Raw genomic sequence first — 25058 nt, forward strand, 5'->3', positions numbered from 1 at the left:
TTAAGAGAAAGTTAAGTATTTTAGCTGGAGATGTAAAGTCAACATTTCCCAAGTCAACATGTAAAAATAGTCTAGCTGACCAAATGTAACTCAATCCTTACTATGTGATGGCATACTCTCTTGGGTCCTTGGGCTTATTCTCCCTGAGCTATTGACGTGAAAAGGCTTCGGCAGCCACTGGCACAGTAGACAACACTTCGACTTGACCTGACCCTGCTTTTTTTTCCAACCTGTTTTAGGACACACAGATGCTGCCTGCTGCCCAGTCGCCTCCTCCTTCTCCTCCTCCTCTTCAGCAGCACTTCAGTCCCGCCCACCGCCACCTGGCTCTGCTGCGCACCGCCGACTGGAGGCAGACCACTGCTACTCCTCATACCCACGCCAACGGAGAAGCAGAAAAAAGGAGCCCAATGGCCAAAGGTGTGTGGATGTTTTTTTCTAGAATTTGAAAAGAGATATCTTTAGTGTAGTCTGACTCAAGGATTTAAGGATCTTTTGGACGGAAGTGCGTAAAGACGGGGAAAGAATCAGACGAGTGCTCTGCGCTCTTCTGCATCCTCCCTCTCCATCATCTCTCCTCCTTCCCGGCTCTGCGCCTTTGCAAGAATCCTGGCTCTCCCTGACTCTCTCTAGTGACTGATCACTACACTACTACAACTGCGAGCCGCCCCTCTCCTTCTTTTGTTGGAGTTTGAATCACATTTTCAAACCTCTGGAAGTAGCCCCTCTAAGCTGTCTGGACTCTGCTGCGTTAGTCTCCCCGATACCAGCGGATCGTCAAGGGGACCTCGCGCCGAGTCAAAAGGACTGGAAATTATTTAGCCCTCTCACATCAACGTGCCGCATGGTGGGAATTTCTGCATCTTTTCAGTGTAAGTGGCTTCTCTCTTTCCATACACACTATGCTTAACCATATCACGCATTTGCCAACTGTTCAGTGCACAACAATAAAAAAAATCAAATAGCCAACAAACCAATATACAATGTATGACTCATGCTTTGTTTCACTTGTGAACATACAATAAGCAACATATTTGGTTCTCCAGAGCGACGTCTGTAGAGACATTTAGAAAAAAAAAGACCTCTCGTGTTTATGCGTTTTCACTTTAAATTTATTTGATAGTATATTAAGGTCCATATGATCTACAGCGCTGACAAAACTGTTGCAGCAGTCAAGTATGTGTTGTGCGCAATACTGCGCGTTATGGTTTCACCTAAACGGAAGATTTAGACGTCGCAATAAAAAGTGATTTTTGTTTTTTCTCTTCTTTTTTTGCCTTTAAAATAAATGCATGAAGATCAGTTTCAAATCAATGCAAAAGAAATAGTTGAACAAATGAATCAACAAGTCAAATTAATTCAACCAAACCTGGCATTTACAAAAGCAGAAGGAACTGCTATCAATTCATTAATTCAAGTTTTCCATGAATTTTGCTTCGGTTTGTTGAAATGTTGACACCAACATAGATGTCTCAATTCATAAAAAAACACTGCATCGCCTTCAAACTGCATGGAGAAATGTTCTGTGAAGGGTTTGTAACTCCCTTTCGAACAGTTTGACTCCCTCTCTCATCAGCTGATAATCCCCAGAATGCATGAACACTTTTTAAATCAGTTTTATAGCCAGCCTATCTCCACACTACGTCGTGTGTGAAGTGCCACTGATGGCTAAGAACACGCGGGTTCTTCATCAGCTATTGAAATAATACCAGGTGAATTACTTTTGTTTCCAGAACATGAGAAACTTTAATGACACATTTCACTGGTATTTGTAAAAGAAAATTATCCTTATTTCTTCCGTAATAAGATTTTGTGCCTGTTATTTTTTTTCCAATTTTGGTGGGCAGCTTTTGCCATCCCTCTGGTCTTCTTCTCCCTCTCCTCTCTTTTTGGAGGCACACTTGCTTTTATTGCCTTGCCTTGCATTTTAGAGTTTGCATTTGAAAACATCCTCGGTCACAACTGTCAAAAGCATCTTCTCAAATCCATGTGAAGTTTCCATCTCCACCCGCTGCGACTTTGTCATCGTCACATAACTGAAAGAAAAATCAAATAGAAAACGGAATCTTTTTTTTTTTTTTCTCTCTGAAATGGGGTGGCGTAAGGTTGAAATTAAAGGGTTCGGCCTATACTTTGCTCCAGTAGGATTTTTTTTTTAACCCCGACAAAGGAACCGAGCAGACAGACGTGCGGGTAGGGAGCTGCTGGGGGAAAACATGCTGTCCGTGCCATACTGTTTCTCACGGCTCAGATTAGAGAGGGAAGAAAGTATCTGCTGGGAACCTGCAGGGCTTTAGGGCATCTTGTACCCACGCTGAAAAGTCCCATGAAAGCTTTAGCCATTAAGAGAGTGATTGTTAACTACTCTTTAAACAGTAGCCCTCAGATTTAAGTCAAAATATTGGAAATTGTTTACAGGCATTTGCATTGGTTGTAGTGTTGTTAAACATATATTGACTTCATGAAAACGAGTCACTGTATTTTATTTTATTTTGTTGATATGATTTAATTATCTTAATTGTTTACTGCAATAGAAATGTAGTTTGGACTTATTACCTTTGCAGTCACAAGTTGTGTCACCGTCATCCTTTAACCACTAGGACTTGTATTTAAGTAGTGACTTGACTTAAAGACTATTACCTGGAGTGTGTGTGTTTACAGAGATAAAGAGAGAGACAGAAGAGTCATAGGGGTAGAAGGAGTAAATGAAAAGTAAACAGAGCTGTTGATGGTGGGGGGAGAGAGAGGCAGAGATAGAGAGAGAGATGATAAGTGCTGTTTGCAGTTTATCACTGTTTGTGTAAGTGTGCTTGTGTGTGGTTGCACATGCTCATGTGTATGTCCGTGTATGCTGTATAAACAGAATGATATGAACGTTAGCTGCTTACTCTCTCTGGTCCAGGCGTTGCAGCATCAGCTTGAACTTCCAGGGGCCATCTGCCCAGCCACCAGCCTGCCTCACACCTGTTCTTCCTCTCTCTCTCCCTCCCCCAGCTCTCAGGCTGTAGGGTCAAATGCATCAGACCGCTGCTCACAGACACAGATCTGGCCTTGCAAAAATGATGGCAACCATTTTATTCTCGCCATCACACACACACACACACACACACACACACACACACACACTCAGGTGCAGAAACACACACAAAGACGGATATTTCCCTGGTTGGCAGATAAAAAAAAAGGTGACTGTGAATTCGAGCTTGCGGTCATCTGCATAGTGACACACCGTTGCGTGCAGATGACACACACACACACACACACACACAGAGACACACACACACACACACACACACACACACACACTTAACTGATTATTTTTGTTTTCTGTTGAGTGCTTTTTGATGCTTATCACTGATAATAGCTTTCGAGCATTTTATTTGACATCCAAATACTGCCTTTAGATCATAGCCTCAAACAATGAATTACTATTTATTCTAGAGAGCAAATACTCTGTGATATTTCCTGCTTTAGTCATTTTTAGGCTTCACAATGTGATGTAATTACAAAGCTCTGCTTTTAAGAATTACGCACAGAGATTTGGATGCAGTCCAGGATTGCTGTACACTGGATAAGTGATAATGACTCAACAGAGTTAATACTTTGGCGACATCAAGGAGCCCCCGTGTTTATTTCTGTATCAGCTGTAGGGCTCTGCTCACTCATAGAATCGAGTATTCTCACAGCTGAAACATAAAGGCTGGAGGATGCAGCACTAAAACGTGACGAGCCCTGAAAATGTACCTGTCATGTTTTGTTTCAGTGACTTTGGCTTAGTTTATCTGAGATGGCTTGAGGAACAAAGTTGGCTGATCGACATAGTTTGTTTGGCAAGTGAGAGTCAGTGTTGCCCTCGTGAAAACTGCACTAGTTTTGTAAAGACTGCCTCAAAGGTGGAGCCACCCTAACACATGCATTAAAAGGGGAGATGTCAACAGTCAAATTGGCTATGAAAACCACTGATCTATGCACTCCTTCAAGATGGATAGATGTGTTCTGATCATTCAGAGCTGTCTCTTACCAACTCCAAGAGTGAATAATAGATGGAATCAGGGCGCACGCACGCATGTGTGTGTGTGTGTGTGTGTGTGTGTGTGTGTGTGTGCACCCACACACTTGCACACGCCCTTGTCGATCGATGGGCCTATTGATGGTTATCAGCGAGAGGGCAGTTCTCTTCACTGCTTATTGAATTTCATCACCCATGAAAGAGCAGAAGAGGTATAAAAGGAGTTTCATGTATATGGGTGTCTGTGTGTGTGTGTGTGTGTGAGCACACTCACTGCTCGAGGTCTTTGTTTTATTGTAGCCTTTACGGGGACTTATTTAATGTCAAAGTCAACAGTGAGCACTATACAAACCGATTTTATTGGCCCTGTTCATGTTTTTACTTCAGATAACATGAGACTTTGAGGCCACTGAGGGCACTGTCAGACAATTTATCAAGTTTCATGGATGCAGTTAATTCTTCATAGGATTTGTAAATTTGAGACGTTTAGGAAACAAATGGGAAATCATCTTTATAACAGATCTGTTACTTAATGAAACTACAGCCAACTTTTCTTCCTCTTTCTGCTTGTTTATCTGCTGCACAAGCAATAACAGAGAGACAGCTGTATTAGCAGTGTTGTTAAAGACAGACAGCTGGGAAATGTAGTTTTTCAGTTGTTTAGGTGGATGAATAACTGTATCTACATCATATTTGAGGGACTAAACACACTGATAGACACGCACACACACAGCTCTCTCAGTTCTCTGTCTATAGACAGGGATTGGGTTGCTAATTAACTTCACTTTCTCCAACTGTATCGCACACAAGCAGGCTGCCGCACACTACCACACAAACACAAAAACACACACATCGAGAATCTCTCTCTTAGGCTGCCTCTCATGATGTCTTTCCCCTCGCTTTCTCTCTCCCACTGTTTATTTTCCTGCCTCCATCTGGAGTCGGCTGATATTGTAATCGCCCTAATGCACATTGCCTTCCCCTCTCTCTCTCTGTCTCACACACACACACACACACACGCACACACACACACACACACTGACAATGTGCCATCCTGACAAGCCCCTTTTCTTATTCCGAAAGATAAGCAGCTGGATGTGATTCTGTGGCCGTGTGTGTGTGATTGTGCGTGATTGTGTGCACTTGCAGGTGTCTATACAGTGTGTCTAATGAATACAAAAGCACACACACACAGAGGAGTGTGTTTCTCCTTGCACTCTGCAAAAGGTAACAATATTGAATAGTCACTTCTTAGTGATGTGGCGCAGTGATAATGTGGCGGAGTGAAGATGTTACCTGTTATCGCGCACCTCCTCGATATTCACCTGTCACCCAATTTACATTTAAAATTAGACAGTGAAAGGGAAAGGAACTCAGGGGAGGTAGAGCAAGTGTGTGTGTGTGGGGTTTGTTTGTATTTAATGTGTTCACATATATCTTTTATGGCGACGTATAAAGCATTACATGCAGAGATTTCCTTATAGGTTTTGTTTTGGGGATGCAGAAGAGGTTTGGGATGTTGCGCACACACATACGGGCCTTACACAGATGCCGAGCACACGGACAGGTTTGATTGATGGCGAGTATGAGCTGTGAAACTGTGCGATTAGGAGCCTTTTTTTCTTCCCCTAGTTCACGAGAGGACGATTGTTTGAGAATAGACCGCCTTGCTTTTCTACCAGTCCATAAAACACAACCGTAAAAGGTTGGTCCTTGTGTGTGTGTGTGTGTGTGTGTGTGTGTGTGTGCGTGTGTGTGTGTGTGTGTGTGTGTGAAAGAACAAGGTGAAGGGGTGGGCACAGACAGACAGCTCTTAAAGCAAACAAACAGGCGGGCAGAAAATCAGACAAATTGACAAAGAAAGAGACAAAGAAAGAGGAAATGGGTGTGAAAGAGAGAGAGCGAGGGTGGGGAGAGAGCTCACCTCAGCCCTGTCACGCTTTAGTGCTTTTAATCACTTCGACTGAGGTTGCTTCCTCCATAAAAATGCCACATTGTTAACAATGACCTGCATGAACATGTGAAAATAATTCTCTTTCAACCCTTCTGTTACTTTTTTTTAACACACATAATTTACGATCACCATCATAGCTTATCAGCCTGGAACCCCCCCCCACCCCCCCCATATTTGATTTACAGCTCAGTTCTCTCATTAATTTTGATGTATGGATTTTGGACGATACACTTTATGAAAAGGGCAGCGGCAGGAGTGGAGCCCCTGCTCGCCTGGTAAAAGAAGAGTAATTAAGATCAGCAGACAGGGAGAGAGCAGAAGAAGAGAGAGGCGCGGATCAATAGATGCAGACAGTGGGCCCTCTGTGTTTTTCCCTTCGAGTATTGACGTGTTCAGTCAATTACAGGCACAGAAGAAGAAGAAGAGGAGGAGGAGGAGAAGCGGTGATGGGGATGCAGGGTGTGTGTTCGGAAATGTTTGCGCTAGTTTTGGATTCATTTGTTCACATGTTGTGTACATCCATGTGTCAGAACATGCAAAGCTGTACACAGACATCTGCTTAAGATATGTATGTCTTTAATTTTCAGAGAAAAACCAAGAAAGAAAAATTGCAGAGCAGACACTGTGCACTATTGTTTTAGCACTTACTTGCTAAGAGCCTTTTATCTTCCATCAGCAGACGGAATCATTGTTTCCTCTTTGCTGCTTTAAATCACGCCACCACAGATAAATAATGAGGCCCTTTTCTTCTGTGGCTGAATTTGATGACTTGAATGATGGGCATTGTAGGACGAGAGGGTTTCCAGCTGTTGTCAGTTAGTGTCACAGACAAACAGGGAGACGGGACAATGGGACGACGGTCGCTTGCACTGTCCGATTGCCTTGTTGTCAGACTGACAGCAGGTGCCTGAAATGATAAACACAGAGTGTCAATTATTTGGGGGAAGGGCCATTTTGAAAATTGGTGCACAGAGAAAGAAGGAGAGAAGCAGGGGAGACAGTGACGAATAGAAACGGAGGGGGCTGGTCCTTTTTTTTTTTTTTTTTTTTTCACTAAAATGGGGCAGAGTAAAAGCCTCATTTTGTTTAACTTCTACTGCATCCTGTCCCCGATACCCCTCTTCCTTCCCCCCACATCCTCATCCTTCTTCAATGGAATGAATTGTCGACAGCCACCCTGGCAAGTTCGTGTGTATGCTCACTGTCGATTCAGTCTACACCGGGAACAAAATTACAGTCCATTTTATCTCGACAGAAATTACATTTGATGGCATTTCCACCTTCAAAGAATAGAAGATAATGCTTGGAATAATCATGCTCGGTGGGTTTCTTCTTGGAAGACATAAAGTGTTGGTTTTCTTGTGGAGGATAGTGGTGAGGTGAAAAATAAACTGGGGGCGGGGGAGGGGGGTTAGGCTGTTGTGATCGATGAATAGATAGAGATCTGAAGAGCTGCCACTCCTCAGATGTGTTTAAGATACCAAACAAATGTGTCAGATGAGACAGCATACTGTTAAAAGATCAGAGAACACTGTATATATTAAGTGTGCATCATATATCTATCACAATCACGTCATATTTATATGTCTGTCTGTCTTTGTAGTGTCGTCTTCTATACATTCACAACCCCAGCTGCTCTTATGGATTTGCGATTGACAGCCCTTTCATCAAAACATCTGTTCCCCCTCTGTTGTACTCTCAGCATATGGACATGTCATCCTCAGCTGCGCGTTTCATAGCACTGTAGATGATGTGTCTCCATGGTAACTAAACTCCTCTTTTAGTAATATGATCTCAATTATGTTTTTTGTTTTTGTCCCAGATGAGCGTGATGCGTACGTTCACACTGGGGTCTGTACCGCGATGCAACTTGACGTTTACAGTGTTTCAAATTGATATTTTGGACTTTCACGTATTGCTACTTATATGCGTTCGTTTTCTTTACAAGACAAAGCCTTTTGTGGAATAATCGAGACAGTTTACAGGATTTAAAGAACTCCAGATTGCGGCGAAACTCCTTAGTTCTCTAACAGAGAGAGGAGTAACAGAGCAGAGGAGGGAAAAGGGCTCTCACGGAGCAATAAAAAACAAAATCCAGGAGAGTATAAATCCATCTTCCCTTGTAAGGTCTGAAATTGTTTTGCAGATGTTTAAAGATGTTTGGCCCGAGCGGCGGTAATTTCTTGCCCATCTGTCTTCTCTTCTCCCTCTATGTCTCTTTATCAACATCTGGTTTTCAGTGCGGCAGGGAAACAAGTATCCTTTATAAGCCAAGGGTTCCCAGTCCCCCCTCTGTTTGTGCTATTAACCTAGCCTCAACTACTGCGCTCTCTCTCTCTAAGCACACATACCCACATATGCTAACCATTAGACAGTCATACCATTCAGAAAATGTAATAACTTTCAGTTAGAGGGGAAGATAAAGTATTTTGCCTTTTTTTTGTTCTCTCCGCCTTTTTCCATAACTGCAAAGAATTTCGGGTTCTGGTTTTTACGAGTCTCCTGCGAGAGGACAAATTACTGCCCAGTTGTTAGGTGGAGGTTGTTTCATTGAGAGGAAAGCCCCGTCTTCTTAAGCATCTCTCTAGGACCCTTGGGTCTCTGTCTGCACCTCTGCTACCCATTTACAAGTGAAGAGGGTAAAAGTGCTGCTGAGGTCGATAGAATCAGAGACAGTTCACATCACATCAATCCCCACGTAGGAAGGACAAATGTTTACTTGGGGGGGGAAAAAAACACACTAAAACATTTTGCTGCACACTTTAGCCGTACCACTAAACTGAGATCATAATTTTTTGTTTCCTCTTTGTCTGTATTAAATTGTCCCCCATAATTATCCCCAGTTGTGCAGGGATCATGTATTGTGGCACAGCTGCAACTTTATGTTTACACATTAAGTCATCTCACACACAGAGCTGAATTATACACCATACAAAAAAAACATATGGCTGCGTTGTCAATCTGAAATGAAGGCGTGCAGAGCAGAGCCTTCAGTGTGACTTGTAAGGTGTTTAATGTTGCTGCTTTTTGTTGGATGAGGAGTTAACCGTGTTTTTTTTTTTTTTTCAAACATGTTACATTAAAGATAGATTCACACAGTTTACAAGTCACAAATACAAAGGATCTCATCTGCTTCCTGTATGGACAAACAAAATGTACACAATGTTTTTTATCGCAGAACTTTGTCCTGCTTTTTGTCATTTAGCCACTTCACATAAGCATGCTCTGTTCATTGTTAAAGCCACTTATGTTCCATCTAATCACTGTTATAGCTGACACACAGCTCGTTCTTACAGAGGATTTTGAAATGAAAAGTGACGCTGAAATGCAGCATTTGAGAATGCAGCAATTTTACTAATTCATCAAAGTGAAAGGTTCTCTGAAACATAAACCCCAAATAGATAAATATGAATGCTGACCTCGGGAAGGGTAAATGTTAGAACGAGGTTAAGTAAAACATAACTGAACACAAACGTTCACAGATAAATCTGAATCTGCTCTTTGGTGGTACAAAACACACACACGCACGCACACACGCGCGCGCACGCACGCATACACACACACACACACACACACACACACACACACACACACACACACACACACACACACACACACACACTTTCTATTTGAATAAAAGAAGTCTTTTCTGTTGCCTATTTGCCCAAGGCTACAAAACACGATCACACAAACACATGTACCCACACACGACAGATGCCCCTCTCTGACAAACACATTCATGTATTAGCCGTGCACTGCCCCGGGCTTTTGCCTGGTGGAACAATAACAAGAGCAAGACACCAGCTAATGGAGGGTGGAGGACACACACTTTGTGTGTTCATTCTGATCCCATGTTTGTTTACCATTAAAAAGGATTATTCCTATGGCTTAAGATACTCAATTATTTATAATTAACAACCACACATCTCTCTATTATTGCACTTTGGTCCATTTGGGCCTGACATTTCCAAATACCTCATTAATGAATGTAGTTTAACTAATAAAGGAAATGTTCAGTCTGCTTGTTGAAGAATGGATGTCCCAAAAATCAAGTTTTCCAGGTTAAATTGTGCTTTTTCCAGCTTTTGCTTTTTGCAGACCTGTGTTTTCTCTCTGGGTTAAATGTGTGTGTGAGCGCTTGTATAAATTGTTAGTGTAATCTTACTTTGATTATTGATTGTAGGGGATTAGTTTGTGATTAGGGAAGTGAATGTGGAGCTGAATGTAGAGATGGTGAGGGAGAGAGGTGTAGCAAGGTGAATTTTGTGTTCAAGACTAATGACTTCCTTTGAAAACAAGATGTCCAATGTTGCATGATGACTGGGCAATCAAAAAAACTGTATAAGCTTTTCAAGAAGGAGTAAAGTTAGTCTGGGTCCATACTGCATTTGATGTTTGGATATTTGGATTAAGGGTACAGACGAACAGGTTTCATCCAAAAAATGGGATTGTTTAGTGTTTGAACAAAAGCCCAGTAATTAGTCATGAATCAGTGAGGTTCTTTGTTGTTGTGGTTCTGATGTAAGCCTGCTTTTCTGCCAGTATGAGAGAATATGACCCCAAAAATGGAGAAAGTGGGAAACCGAAAGAAAAGCCAGTGGGACACATTTGTGAGCGACTCATAAGCACCGGAGAGCAACGCCAAAAGCCAAAGCACTGAGCAACACGGAGGTAGATGAAGCTATAGTGACAGAAAAGGGAAAGAGTGGGAAAGAAATACCCTGAATGAGATGTTAAACAACATTTATGAGTTTCCATATTGCTGAGCTCGGATACAAGCATCAGCTTTCAGACCCTCTAATGTGTTTCTCCGTCTCTCTGTCAGACAGCCGCTAATGCTAAACTGCAGCTTTCCTGGACGTGTTTCTGCAGTTTGAGGAGAAATATCATGAAATCAAGTCAACCTATATTTAACTAGTCCATGTCAGGGAGATCGCAAGTCTTAACCACAGCTACATGCAAGCCACAGTCTACACTTTATATATAGCGGCTCTACTACGATGTAAAATTACAGTGCAACTAGGAGATTAAGAGGTTGAGAAAATGCTGTGTTCATGGTATGTGGAGGAAAGCTTGTAATAATGTAATACAGCCAGCAGCTAAGGAATGCTTGCTTTTCAAGAGGATTTCCAGTGCAAAGACGCTTTATTTTATGAAGATGGATAGAGATGCTTCAAGACATTTTTATCAGTGAGTCAATGCAAAAAAAGCGTATGCATGAACATGGGGAACAATTTTAGATTCATTGCTTTTTCCTGTTTAAGATCTGTGAGTGTTTTCATTTATTCATCCCCTGCTAATTAAATCAGAAGTTCATTGGAAGAAGTAAATGTGTTATTTTTTACATTTCCCCTCACTGTAATACAGAACACAATTGTAATATAGTTCATAAATCACAGCAACAGATGTGATATTATTTGAAAGCTCTTTATGGTATAAAAAATGGTTTCCTTTGTTTTCGTACCACAAATACGCACACACACAGTCAGAACCACGCTCTGACATCTGTCGATTTCCGAACATCAATTCTAATATGTCTGAGTGGTTTTGATTTAATAAAGGTCGTACTGTTGGTCTCTATGATGTCTGAAAGCAGCAGTAGCGGTGCACCTGTGCTCGTGGAAGAGGAAAGGACACAGTGTTTTATTTTACCAGCCAGGCACACGGTCAGTGAAAAACGCAAAAGTTTCATGTGGGAAAAAAACTTAAATTCAGATTGATTTAAGTTGATCTTAATGCAATAGTCACCTGTGTTGTTGGGTTGTTTTTTTTTTACAAAATGTACTCACTTAGCCCAACTGCTGTCTAGAACTCGGTGTCGAAGATCTGCAGTCTTTGTTTATCAATCCCTTTTCTTACTTCTCCTTTTCTGTAATTTTTCATTGAGTAATTTTTCTCTTGCTAAAAAATGGTCATCATCTATCTTTTCAATCTATGTATCTGTGTGTGTTTTTGCATGTGCTCATCTGTTCTCTGACAGCTGTGAGAGCATATCTGTTCTACTTGTTGTCATAGAAACAGTGGGAACCGTGTTTTTGTGTGTGTGCCTCACGGAAGACCCAGCATATGGAGTCAGGTAGCAGGTAGCAAGTCCAGGGCCACATTTAGACCTCTTTCTCACTCTCGTAAAATTCTCTTCCTCTACTTCAAAATGTTTGTCTCAGGGTGTAGCTCAGTTACCAGAGTTACTTTGGCTTTGATTCCCTGCTCGATGCACCAGGGAGTGTGTGAAGAAGCCAGATATGACTGTTCATTTACCCGGGGCAGGAGCCAGGACAGCGAGGTCAAGCTCAGGGATGTTGGCCTCGTAACCACATTCCCAGCTCCTCTTCCTACCCCTGTTTCTCCTTCAACATCTTCTGCATCCGCCTCCTAGCCCACAATTGCTGTTGATTACCAGAAAAGAAGCAAAATCATCCCGACTTTACAAAAAAAACAACTAGTGGCTGAGTATAATGTGTGTTTTCTTTCATGTTATAAAGAGTGTTTTTGTATGGGAACCTACACAAACACTGTCCCCCTCACACACATCCTGACCCCGACCAGCCAACCATCCCCACCCTTCTCCTCTCCCAAGCTCCCACCCCTCCTCCCTCTCCCCACAGATCTCCTTCTGGTTCCCCTTCTGGTTCCTGACCAGCAGGGCTATCTCTGGATGGCCGGCGGTTCCTCTCATTCTGCCGACCCATTGTGTGGCGAGATGGGCTGGGTCCTTGGCCCCGGGGGCCGGGAGGGGAGCCAGGAATGGTCTGGTTCCTGTTGCTGTGCTAAAGAGGAACTGTGGCACCATTTCCATTAGTGCATCCTCACGTTTGAAAACTGATTTAAGAGATTTTTCTGTGGAAACTGTTTCACCCACGTGAGTTGCTTGGGAGAACCAAGACTGTGAAGAAGATAATTTGTTCTTTAATGGAAGCTTCGGTTGCAAAATAGCTTTAAAAACAGAATTTTCTCTACAGTTGTTGGAGGAAAAATCTGTTTTTACATGCTTCCAAATAATGAATAATACCAGTGCCTGAATGCTTTATATGTCACTTTTTAAAAATTCAAGCCACTTCAGTGTAGTCTAAAAGCCTAAAAATGGCTGTCTTAATTTAACACTGACACATTTGGATAGCAGTTTTCTTTTAGTATAATTTGCTACAGTATAGCCAAAATTATTCTTCCAGGTCAAACCCCGGCGCGATGACTTTGGAGCTTGTGCAGAACGCCTACTTCAATTTATAGCACGTAGACTTACTAACTGTATCAGCAGCCAAGCAGCAGTAGATGACAAAACATGTAAAAGCACCTTTCTTTTCCCACACCCTGAACAACAAATTCAAGTTAAGTATCCTCACCCTTTATCTTTTTTGTCTTTGAGCTGACAGCCTGATGGAAAAAGGCAATGTACTGTAGTACAGTATTTTTTTCTCTACATGTCTAGACAGCGTGTCCTCTACTTTGTAGGAACACACAGAACACATCAACAAAGTATGGCCGCCTTTGCCAGCTCACATTGGTGTGTTGCATGGAGTGCTACACTACATAGTGCACTTGGTTAATTATGCCACTCTGATCTGTCACAGTGATTCACTATACACAGAGAGAGAGAGAGAGAGAGAGAGAGAGAGAGAGAAAAAGAGAGAGAGGGACAGTTGGCAGGTGTGCAGATGCATCGTTAGCGCCACCCAGTGATGCAGAGAGAAAAGAATAGTGGAGTTTATTTTGACAAACGGTGTCATTCTGTCCATATTGCTGCACATTTTTCTTCCCACCTGTTTCTTTCTTTTTTATTCTCAGCTACTTCTATCCATCCCTCTCAAATGTCTTCTTCCTCTCCTCTTACCATCTCCTATCTTGTCCCTCAATCTTTCAACACCTTGACACCCCCCTGCCTTTCTCTCCAGCTTGTTCTGTATTTTCCCTCCCTGTCGCCGCTTCTCTTGCTGCTGTCAGTTGTGCTGTCTCTTGTCTACTGTTGCGACAAATCAAGTGCCCCATTCATCTGGTGTCATCGTTGTTACAGAGAACTGGAAATGTGCACTCTATCCTCTTCTTTTTTCCCTCGGACTTCAGTGGCAGCCACCTCTCCAATTTATCACTGCCGAGCAGATCAGATCAGAAGTGGGCCAAGTAGGGAGGATTTATAGGGCTGGATGAGGCAGCCCAAGCTTAAATGAGATGGGGTTTTCCTTTATGATCGTGAATTTGCTATACGTTTTTAAGGCACAGCGGGATGTAAAAGTTGAAATAACAGCTCCTAAGACTCAAATGCAAAAAAAGCTTTATTGGACATATTGGAGATTTTATGGTTTTCAGTCTGGAGATTGAGCATCTGTGAGCAAAGAAATCAACTCATCTGTAAGTAATCTGCAGCTATTTGTGCCCTCAGGTGGGAAAACAACAAAGGTTTCTGCATCACCATTAACAACTGGAACAGCAGTTAAGTGACTGGTTTGGTTGCAAGCAGCTGAGATTGGAAGAATTTAGCAACCCATCCACCCACACACGCACAGACAGGCCCGCACACATGCAGGCATCCAAAGCAAAAAAAAAAAAAAAAAGTCATTTGTTCTACCTCATTAGCATGTATTGTGGCGAGCGGGCGTAACACACTGAAAGGTGAAATGGGTCCACCATGAATAGCGCACCAGTCGGCAGAGGAGAGGAGGAGGAGGAGAGAGGAGGGGAAGGTGGAGGGGAGGGGGGGGGCTGTCCAGATGGCTTGGGACCTGCAGCACACATAGGGAGTCTCTCTCTCTCTCTCTCTCTCTCTCTCTCTCTCTCTTTTTACTCCGCTGATTGCACAGTTTCAACTACAGGCGCTCTTCGCTTTCTCTCCTTCTGCAGCTCCTGTTTTTTTTCTCACTTCCATCAACACATACACAAAGGCCGAGCTTGTGTGTAACCTCTATCCCTTCCTCAGGAGTTGTTGTTCAGATGCAGACATCCTCTATACACACACACACACACACACACACACACACACACATATGTTCCGCGGCAAGCAGGAGGCACAGCACGTACAGAATGCAGCTTATTGCACTTAAATACATCAACCTGCCTCCTCTTTTCCTTCTTTCGCTCTTTTATTTTAGCCATCTCTACCTTTCCCTTCCTCCAACCTTCTCTCCTCTAATTATTTCTTGTTCTTAGTCCATTCCATTTCTTTTTCTTTTATACATTTACTTTAGTGAAACGTGGTTCTTCAAACCGTCATTATTTTTTCCTCACACCCAATTGACTGAAGATGGTCCATCACCTTCTCAGAAAGCTTTTACACAGCTTCCATTTTAGACTGATGACTGGGGCACAACTATATTTGATATGCAGTATCGAGACTCTGTTTCTGCTGCCTTACATCAGATTGCATTAAAGCTGAGGCCATCTCTGCTCCATCCTTTAAAGCGAGGGGAAGGGTGTTGACGTGTGCCCTGAAGTTCCCTTTCCTCCTCTCTCAGTTTAATAGGAGTGCCAGAATATCTACTCATTTATCGATCATTTCTGTGTGTGTGTGTGTGTGTGTGTGTGTGTGTGTGTGTGTGTGTGTGCTTGTGTGTGTGTGTGTGTGTGCGTGCTTGTCTGTACCCGTCTGCTAGCCTGTCACTGACTCTCTCATCCCTCTTCTCTTCATTCTGTCTCCCCATCCCTCCCTCTCCTCCAGAAGTTATGAATATAAAAGGAATGTTTGAATATTCCTTTTGACCCTGCTGTACCTTTGTGTCTGGTGGAGGTGCACTAATGGTCTACATTGTGGAACGCTGCACTACTAATGTAGAGCTTTTTTCTTTTTTTTTCTTTCCCAATGGTACACAAGCCGAGGTTTGTGGGCAAGAACAAGCAGAAACGGAAAACAGAGGGAAAGAGGCAGATATGTTTTGGCACTCCAAACAAAAACCTACATTTATATCCTTTTGCATCTATTTTTACTCTTGCACATCTCTGTGCTACTAAAGAGAAGTCGGATTCTATGTCCCATGGGATTTTAGTGGGTGTGTGTTTCAAAGAGGGCATTTTGTGTGTGTGTGTGTGTGTGTGTGTGTGTGTGTGTGTGTCTCACTCCATCACCCCCACTATTCATGTCCACCTCATTGACTCATCATTGAGTGGGCCCTCCAAAGTGCCATTGAATTTATCAAGTCTTCCACAAAAAAAGTCACTCCCATTCTCCCTAACCAAAGCCACTTACCCCCTCTCCCTTCACACACATACACACAGACACACACAGCGGTTCAGTCCCGCACAAAACAGCCTCTGCGCTCCATTGAAATCCCCTTAGCAAAGCGTTTTCTCCTCATCAGCATTGTGTGACCATTCAGTTTGTTAATGCGCCTGTGTGGAGACAGCCTTTTATTTGCCTGTTTTGAATTTAAGCACATATATTAACCCGTATGTTGAGGTTGACTCTTTTAATAACCTGAAAAGGAGGCAGGGGGGGGGGGGAGAGAGGAAGAGAGAGGAAGAAGAAGAAGAAGAAGAAGAGGGGTCATGTGTGTTGGGATCCAGCGTAGCAAGTTTGCCTCAGCAGCTTCTTGTCAAGTTTTTTAATGCTTGAATAAAGTGAACCTTTGATGCTTATTCAAAGACACACACATGCAGAGAGAGAGAGAGAGAGAAATACAAAGAGAGGGAGAGAGAGAGAGAGAGAGAGAGAGATAAAACACAGCGCAACAAATATCCAATAAAACCGTAAATGTGCACGATGTATTTGTATTACGAGTGCTGGAATGGTAGGGGAAGCTGTTGTAACAAACAGTGGAAATTATAGGCATTACAATATGCAGACCAATGCATGCAATCAGTGCTATTTTTATGCAGCAGAATATGTATGTTTGATTATGTTTTTCATAAGAACTTATGACTCTGAAGAAAAAGATCCAGCTGTACTCGTGTCGGGAGAAAAACTACAGATTGTAAATGAATTCAAATACCTTGGCATCATACTTGACTCTAACCTTAACTTTAAAGCACATGTAAAAAAAACAAAAAACAGTCTGTCTACAAATTAAATTCAACCTTGCCAACTTCAGATTTAAAAGACACTCCATGTCTACTGAAGCAGCAGATGTACATGCATTCCATTAGTTTTCTCACATATGACCTACTGTTTGACAAGCTCACACCACATTAAAACCACTGCAGTCTTTGTATATACAGACACTTAACGTTTTAGACAGAAAAAAATATATATATTTCGCCACGGTTCCACCATCCTCAGAAAATACAACCTCCTGATCTGGGCGAACATGACTAAACACAAAAATACATGCCTTGTTTATAAAATGACCCATGGTTCGGCCCCTCCCCTACTCAGAGACTTTGTAAGAACAAATCACCTCACGAGGGCTGTCTCAAGAGGCCACTGCGTTATTCGTCTAATGAAGTGTGCTTTTAGTCAGTCAGCCTTTTCTGTTACAGCCTCTCGTGAATGGAACAACATACCAACATTTATCAGAGAGCATAACTTCTATTATCTATAGTCTATAATCTTTGTTATTGAGTTCCCATCTGAAACACGGGCTAATTAATAACCACATCTGTCAGCACTGAACCAGGTCCACCCGCTGCTGCCACCTTGTATCTGCTTGTTGTTGAATCTGTGTTTTAAATGAATGTGGACTGCATGTTTTAGTTGTCCTTTGTTGTGAGCTTCAGGCATAGCCTACTCAGTGTCATCTGTCTGCTTAATTACTGCCTTATTTGTATTTGTAGCTTTTAGCAACATTTGATTTTGTTTTGATTTTCCAGGGTGCCTTTTGTAAAATCTGGCCAGGGACAACAGATGAGAATTTGCCTTTTGGCTAACTCTGGTATGTTTACAGAAATATGTTTTAATATGCATTGTCCATGTGAAATAAAATAGATAACATGCCTCTTTTTGTCACAAGTTTGATTGCATGGTCTTCTGTTTTGTCGTGAATAAGAAAGTGGGACTGATTGGGACTGATTCTATGGCATTTTAAACATTTCACACATCTTGAAATGTTCTGTGTGAGCTGCATTGTTGGACAACAACAGCTGGATCAACTTGAGTGTCTCTTTCCTGTCATTGCCCTTGTCAAATTTCAGAGGAGTCAGAAAAATTCCAGGGTTAATTAACCTAGATAGGGGAGTGACAACGTCTATATTGAGCAGCTGGCAAACATACTATGATGTGACTTCTTTGTTATGTTCTCTGCTCTTCGTTTATACTGTAAATATGTCCTGACATGTACCACTCATATACTGGATGTAAAAGGTTAACCCCCTCCCCCAAAACAGTGAAAACTTAATTCTACAAGGGGCTTGTGTTAAAGAGCAACTCAGAAAGACGTCAGTGGCTGTCTGAAGAGTTCTAGACATTTTCTGGGGAAGTTGTGTGAAATCCGCTCGCCAGCCGGATGATAGCTGATTTGAGTTTTGGTTAGCATCACAGGGCTTCCTGGCACCAGTGTTGAAATCCAACCAATAGCAGATCTCTGATTACAGCAACTGGAAGGTGGAATATGAAGTTAAGCTCCCAATCGCATGTTTGTTGAACAAACTAATGTCTGCCTTCAAAAGGAAATATGAGCTTGAAAGAGAGAGTGCGTGGTTGTGAATGTGAGTAATTTCCGTGGCCACGAGTCTCAAGAGAGGAGCTATTGCTGTTGTGCACACACACACACAAGCGCACACATATTGTCAACCTCGTCTGTCTCTTTCTCTGTCTTCTATTTCTTTATCCCTTTCTCGCTCTCCTCCATTACTGGCATTTTAAGCAGCTCTCTAGGGAGCATGAGGCTTGTTGGCTCACAATAATGTTTAGATGCTTTGTCTCTTATCCCCACTGTTGTGGACACACACACACACACACACACACACACTCACACACACTCTCTCTCTCTCTCTCTCTCTCTCTCTCTCTCTCCCTCTCAAAGGGAGGTACATGCAGTTGAAATGAGGTTCAGGAGAATATTGGCTTCCCTTTTTTACTGTCTTCCACCTTCCTGAACACGATGCCTGAGCTTGTGCGAAAGTGTGTGTGCATGTGTGCAGATGCCTGCAAGCTGACAGGGAGTGAAAGCCCAGACATATGTTAATCAGATGTTGTGATGATGGCTGAGCAGAAGGGGGGAGAGAGAGAGACAGGGAGCACTAGAGGGAGGAATGAGGGATAAAGAGAAAGGAAGAGCTTTTAAAAGACCCTGAGCTGTGGTGGGAGATGTGGAGAGCACTGTGGAGGGGAGAAATGAGAGGGAGAAGAGGCAAAATGACAGGAAGTGGAGCAGTGATTCATTTTCTAACTACAGGAACCGCTGCTGAGAATCGATCTGATCCATTAGTTTAACTGAATGGACCTACACTGTAGGTTTGAGGTCACTAAACAGAAATGATCAATGTTCTTGAAGGAACAGGATAACTTATCTTTCCCTATGTCATTCTTTGAAGATGTTAGCAGTACTTTGCTTCCCATACATCTCTATCACTGAAATGAAACTATATGTGTAATATTGCAATATCAAAGCTGCTATGATGAGTTTAATTATTCAAACATTGCAAACAACAAGATATAGTTCCAGCGGTGTCACTCACTGCAATGAACACACTGTGGACTTGAGCATTTACTGCACATAGGGAGGTTTCATATTGACAACTTTTCTGTCCTCATTCACTCGCTGCTCCTTTCAGTGTTGTAAAGCCAAGTGAAAGGTCAGACAGACATATAGCTGCCAACTATCTTGAGAACATAGCAACAACTGTTTTGCGAATTAGCCAAAAAATGACCATGTAACTGTTGTTTATGTGCCTCCTCTTTGTTGTACCCAAATCTATTGAACATTTACATGATGAGGTTCCATGTGTTTCCACAGTGTTGGGAAGAAATACTGAGTGTGTGTCATCAGTCTTCCTCCATACTTGCCTTGATACAAACATGAAATAAATGAATACAAAGAACATATAGGACCGAGGGATGTTCAAAGGCAGTAAACAAAGTTTCTAATAAAACAGGATAAACAGCAACATAATAGACAGGAATATTTCAAAGAAAGGAATGGTGGTAGAGACGAGAAGAGGGAAGCTGGAGAGAGGAGAGATGTGGGGCATTTCTTCTCAGGAGAGTTCAGAAGGGGGCTGAGAAGCAACAGACGGCCACTCCAAATGGGTTTTCCTTGTTTGCAATTAGGCTACTTCTTCTGTCGCTGCCAGAGCCATGTAACAGTTTTTAGGGGCTTGGATGGAGAGAAGAATGAAGAGAGATGGAGGAGGATGACTGGTAAACATAAGAAAAAAATGGTAAAAAAATAAAAATAAAAAAAAAGAGAAGGAAAGCGCAGAAGGTTTGTGACTGTATGAGAAAGGAGGACGAATAATTGGAATGGAATAGCGTTCAATCGTACATCTTTCTGGGGGTGTTGTGCAGTTGCCAGAAGGAGGTGGGATGATATACTGTACAGAGACAGGATGGAGAGTGAGAGAAACCATCAGTTACTGCTGGTAGTGTTGGCCAGCGAGAAAGAAAGAAATAAATGGAGCAAGCAAAAGGAAAGGCGAGGGAGTGATTTGAGATTGAAAATATTATAGCTGATACGTTGTAAAGGAGAACAAATAGCATGGTCGTAAGCTGTGACATATAGATTTAAAATGCTCATATAGATAGGACAATATGGTTTTCAACATGGATAAAAAATGGGTGAAATCATATACGAGTGTTCTCCACTAAGTGAAAAAAAGGAGCTTGTTTCTCTGCCTGGCCATCACTTTCAAACAGTGGTGCATGGTTGTTTAAATGAGAAACATGTGAGCGAGAGCTTCACCCAAGGCTAAACTCGGGTAAGACAGTGACCTGTTTTTAGCTTCTCTTTGATGTAAATTCCACGTTTCTGAACTCATATTACCTTCTACTTCTCTTCTCCTCCTCCCTTTTTCATTTTCCTCTCTCCTTTTTGCTCTTTGTGTGACTGTTGTCCTTATTCGCTCTTCTTCGCTGATAATAACAAAAAAAGACTGGAATAGGATTCTTTTTTTTTTTACTTGTTGAAGTATTTGACTTGGCATTTCCCCTCCTTTTCTTTTTTCAAGTGTTGTATTGTCTTTTCTTTCATTAGTCTTAACTTGTTTTTTTCCTTAATTCTCTCTTTTATTTTTCTTCCAAAAACTTGTTATGCCGATGACTATACAGTCCACATGTTTCACACCACCTGTAACAGCCTCTCCTATCATGGAAATGACAGAACACAAGTTGTTTAATTTCAGTGACACATCTCTGTTCTACATATAAGAAATATATGCAATATAAGAAATACATGTCCAGTGTCAATCATTACACAGGTGGTCACGATGTAACACAGGTGTATGTTGCCCGGAAATCATGGTGGTGAGATGAGAGGTTGCGAGAAAGGAAGGAGAGGGAGCGAGAGTTTATAAAAGCAAAAAACAAGGGCAAAGAAGGAAGCAGAGGGAGAAGTCAGAGGCAGTGCACAGATGGTGAGCTGTCAGCGACCGGCTGTGTGTGTGTGTGTGTGTGTGTGTGCGTATACATTTGTGTGCATGCTGCATGTATGTGCAGAGCAAACCCATACCCTTGCCTTCCTATGCACGTGTGCTTGTGTGTGTCCCCACCAAGCTGAAGACTGCATGTGCACAGAGCTGTTTTTCCCAGATGGCACCCAGCAAACAGACACGGCAAGGCTGGCAGAGTTGGCACAAGTATGCGGTGCACAGTTGGCACTGCCAGCCACCACGCGCTCCCCTTTGCACTGGGGTGAGGGTACCTGCTGCCAGCCGCCTGAGCTCATTGACTGACTGGCAGGCTGTCTATAAACCGGCTCTTTCAGTTTGTTGAAGTTTCTCCATCTTTGTTTGATCCTCAGAGGGCACCCTTTCACCCTAAGTGAATCTGAAACCTGCTGTTTTTCATGAAGAGGCGCTTTGAAAATATCTTAGCGTGCAGCTGCTTTAATGAAAAAGCATAAAAATTCAAAGCGTGAAGCAACGTCAGATTGCCTGTCAGAGGGATTCACATCACACCTTAAGCATTCAAACAGTTTTAAGTGAACACAGCTGCATAGTAATTACATTCTGTTGATTCTATTGTTCCAGCAAAAGCTTTCATGTCTTAATTTCATTGTCAAATCATTAAACAGTGATATGTCTTAACACACGCCTTATGATCACGCTGATCTATAGGCCTCGACTGGCATGCTGCCAGTTCTGGAGGCTTTCCAACTGCGTGCCTTGATGTTTTGTCTCATTGTGTGTGTGTGTGGAAAAAACAAGCCGATACACACAAGGTTGGCTCCGTGCATAAAGCACTGTATTAGTGTGTGTTTGTATGGATGTGGATGTTCAAGTGGCAGATACACAGGATCGTGTATGTCTGACTGTGTATGGGCTTTGGGATCGGTGTGTGTGCATGTTTTTTTGTTTTTTTTTGCACGTGTTTGTGTGTGTGGACTTTGGACTTCCCATACCTTATACAGGAAGTGTAAACTGTGTAAACGAAGCCCACATGTGACAGTATGTGCATGTGTCTACATGCAGTCTTCTGCTGTGCGTGTGTGAGTAGGTCTGTGTGTCTCTGAGGAAGCAGCTGTGCAAGCGGCAGCGTTCATAGCTCGGAAACACTAAAGCAATATCAAGATATTGCGCACGTATATCAGTGTCTCCGTTTTTGAACATATGTGCCTGTGTGTGTATTCTCTTGTGTTTGTGTTTTTGTTGGAGGAGAAGGGAGAATGGCGAGTGGGGTGTGGATTGGGGGGGTATTTTGGCCACCCATCTGTGCTAGGATATTTCGCTACTGTTTCTGCAGACATGCACACACATACACATACGCACACACAGCGCTCTGTGCCAGGCAAGCTGTTCACTAGCTGGCGCTGGCACAGCTCCAGAGAGAGTGGTGGCATCCATCTGTAGCACTGGAGAGCAGTTAGGCTGAGTGTGTGTGTGTGTGTGTGTGTGTGTGTGTTTGTGTCTGTGTCTCTTTCTACTTGTGTTTATGTATGGACTAAAACACAACAATGGGACTGTCCTGTTGAGGACAGAGTTCAAAGTTGTTGGATGGACAGTGGGAGGATAGTGATGTGAAGGGCCTCTTGCAGAGTAAAGACTGTAACATGTGTCCAACAGTGAGGAGTTTACTTTGTTTACTGAAGTCTGAGCAAAGTTTTACTGTTCTTCTCATAGAACAAGCCAGGGCCTTGCCAAAAAAGAGTTGATGTGCTTTTCACCGTATAAGTGAAGGTAATATTAAGATGCAGGTACATATAGCACATTTACATGTATCTTCCATGTTAACTGTTTTTAGCACCATTACACTAAGACAAATTCCTTGTATATGTAAATGTACTTGGCGATTAAAAAAGGATTATGATTCTAATCTCACTGTAAAGTTTATTCATTTACAATTTTCACCCAATTCTGCTCAAAATCAACTTTTTCAAATGCTACTGCTTGCACTTGACATTGATGAGTATATTATTGCTTTCATGACAATAAAGTAGGGATTTAGCTGAGCGGGGAAAAAAACAGAGGACAGAATGATGAGAAATAGTTAGCTTTCCTCTGGATTTTAGCGTCTCCAAGTAATACAAAAAAAGGTTTCTTTTAACTGGATTCTTCAACAATGTGTTAAGTTAATCACATTTATACCAATTAATTAAGAAACAGACTATCCAAACTGTGCAAAAGATTTTCTTTGGCCTGAAAAGGAAAAAAAAACATAACCAATGTTGGGATGCATGTCATTACCTAAAATTGATCGCAGAATCTTGTTTTCAAATGTTTATTGGGAGTCATCTGCTCCACTCTCTGCCTCACAGACACTTACAGATGATTCACTGGTAGATTTGATCAGTGTGTCGCAAAGCTTTGAGGTAAATTCTTCTCTTTTCCCATTTTGAGATCCTCTCATCTGTCAGTGGACTTGGATGGCTTAGATAGAAGTATCTGACTTCTGTGTGTGAAAGTATTGTTTTTTTTTACGTTACTCGGCCCATAGAGCATGTATACTTGGAGTAGCAGTCCCTTGGCCTTGATCTGCTTTCATTATGTCTGCAAAAAAATGTCTGAATTTGGCTTTAATTACTCTACATTTTACAAACTTTTTTGAATTTTCTTTTTTCTGTTTTCTTGTGGTGAAGTTTGTGTGCCTCAAAAAATGTATCCATTGAGTTATAGACATCTCTGTGTCCCAATGTTGGGCCCGCTAGCGTTACTTGACGCTGCAATACCAGTTTCAGCCCCCATGTAAAATTGGCTTCAAAGGTCTGCATGCTTTCTGGGGGTGTGGAAATGATGAGGAGGCAGAGATGGAGAGACAGTGTGTGATGGTTACATGAAAGGAGAAAAAGACCCATCGCTGACCTGGAATAGTCGTGGATTGGAAATGCATGTGTGTCTGTGTTTGTGTGTGCTGTGTTTGCTTTCAGCAACTCGACTCTCAGCCACTCAGAGCCATTAGTAATCCATGGTCACCATTTGACACAGGTACACACAAACACAAACAAACCTGGAGATGCTCTCATGCGAGTATACAAACCACCACTCTCCGGCTCCTTTCTTGCCAGATGTGACTAAGACTCATTTTTAAAACGTCTTCTCCTGCAGGGAAAGGGAGTGAGGGGCGATGGAGGAGAGGTGGTGTTAAAAAAAAAAAGAGAGTAGCAGTTTAAGGAGAAGGGGATGTTGAGGGGTTACTTTTTTTTTTTTTTTTTTCCACTTTTGCAAATCTGGTTCTACTTACCAGAGCCCTGTAACACATTTCAGAAATTGCAGACATACATTTTCTAAGGTTTTGGGGAAGATAGTTTAACGGCAGTAATGTCCAACATATGGCGGTCGTCATGTGATATTTTGAAAACGCCCGAGCGACAGGCAGCTCCCCCCCATCCTCCCCCTCTCATTTCTCATGGACCCCCCCCCCCCCCCACACACACACACACACACACACATATATACACACACACCCTTTACTGTTAGCATCCGTCCTTCCTTTTTCTGTCCACTGCCTTTCACATTTGATTTTCCCATCTGTCTCTCATATATGCTTAATGTTATCTCTCTATTACTATCCCTTACTTCAGCACCCTCGCCTCCCTCGTTTCCCCATCTCTTAACTTCTTTCTAAATCTTGCTTTTCCACATCTG

The 25058-nt window shown here is 42.3% G+C and overlaps 1 protein-coding gene across 4 annotated transcripts in view; it reads left to right on the forward strand.

The window, feature by feature from the left end:
* Window positions 1-278: 278 nt before the first annotated feature.
* The window catches only part of runx1t1 (RUNX1 partner transcriptional co-repressor 1), a 54573-nt gene continuing 29793 nt past the window's right edge, over window positions 279-25058 (forward strand). For 2 of the 4 annotated variants that reach the window (XM_079368599.1, XM_079368601.1), the window contains exon 1: window positions 279-872. In XM_079368599.1, coding sequence (XP_079224725.1) covers window positions 845-872 — 28 coding nt within the window. In that variant the 5' untranslated portion in view covers window positions 279-844. The remainder of the gene's footprint in view (window positions 873-25058) is intronic. The other 2 variants (XM_079368598.1, XM_079368600.1) reach the window with 1 other exon arrangement.

This window comes from Symphodus melops, assembly GCF_947650265.1.
Source record: "Symphodus melops genome assembly, chromosome: 18".
Lineage (NCBI taxonomy): Eukaryota > Metazoa > Chordata > Actinopteri > Labriformes > Labridae > Symphodus > Symphodus melops.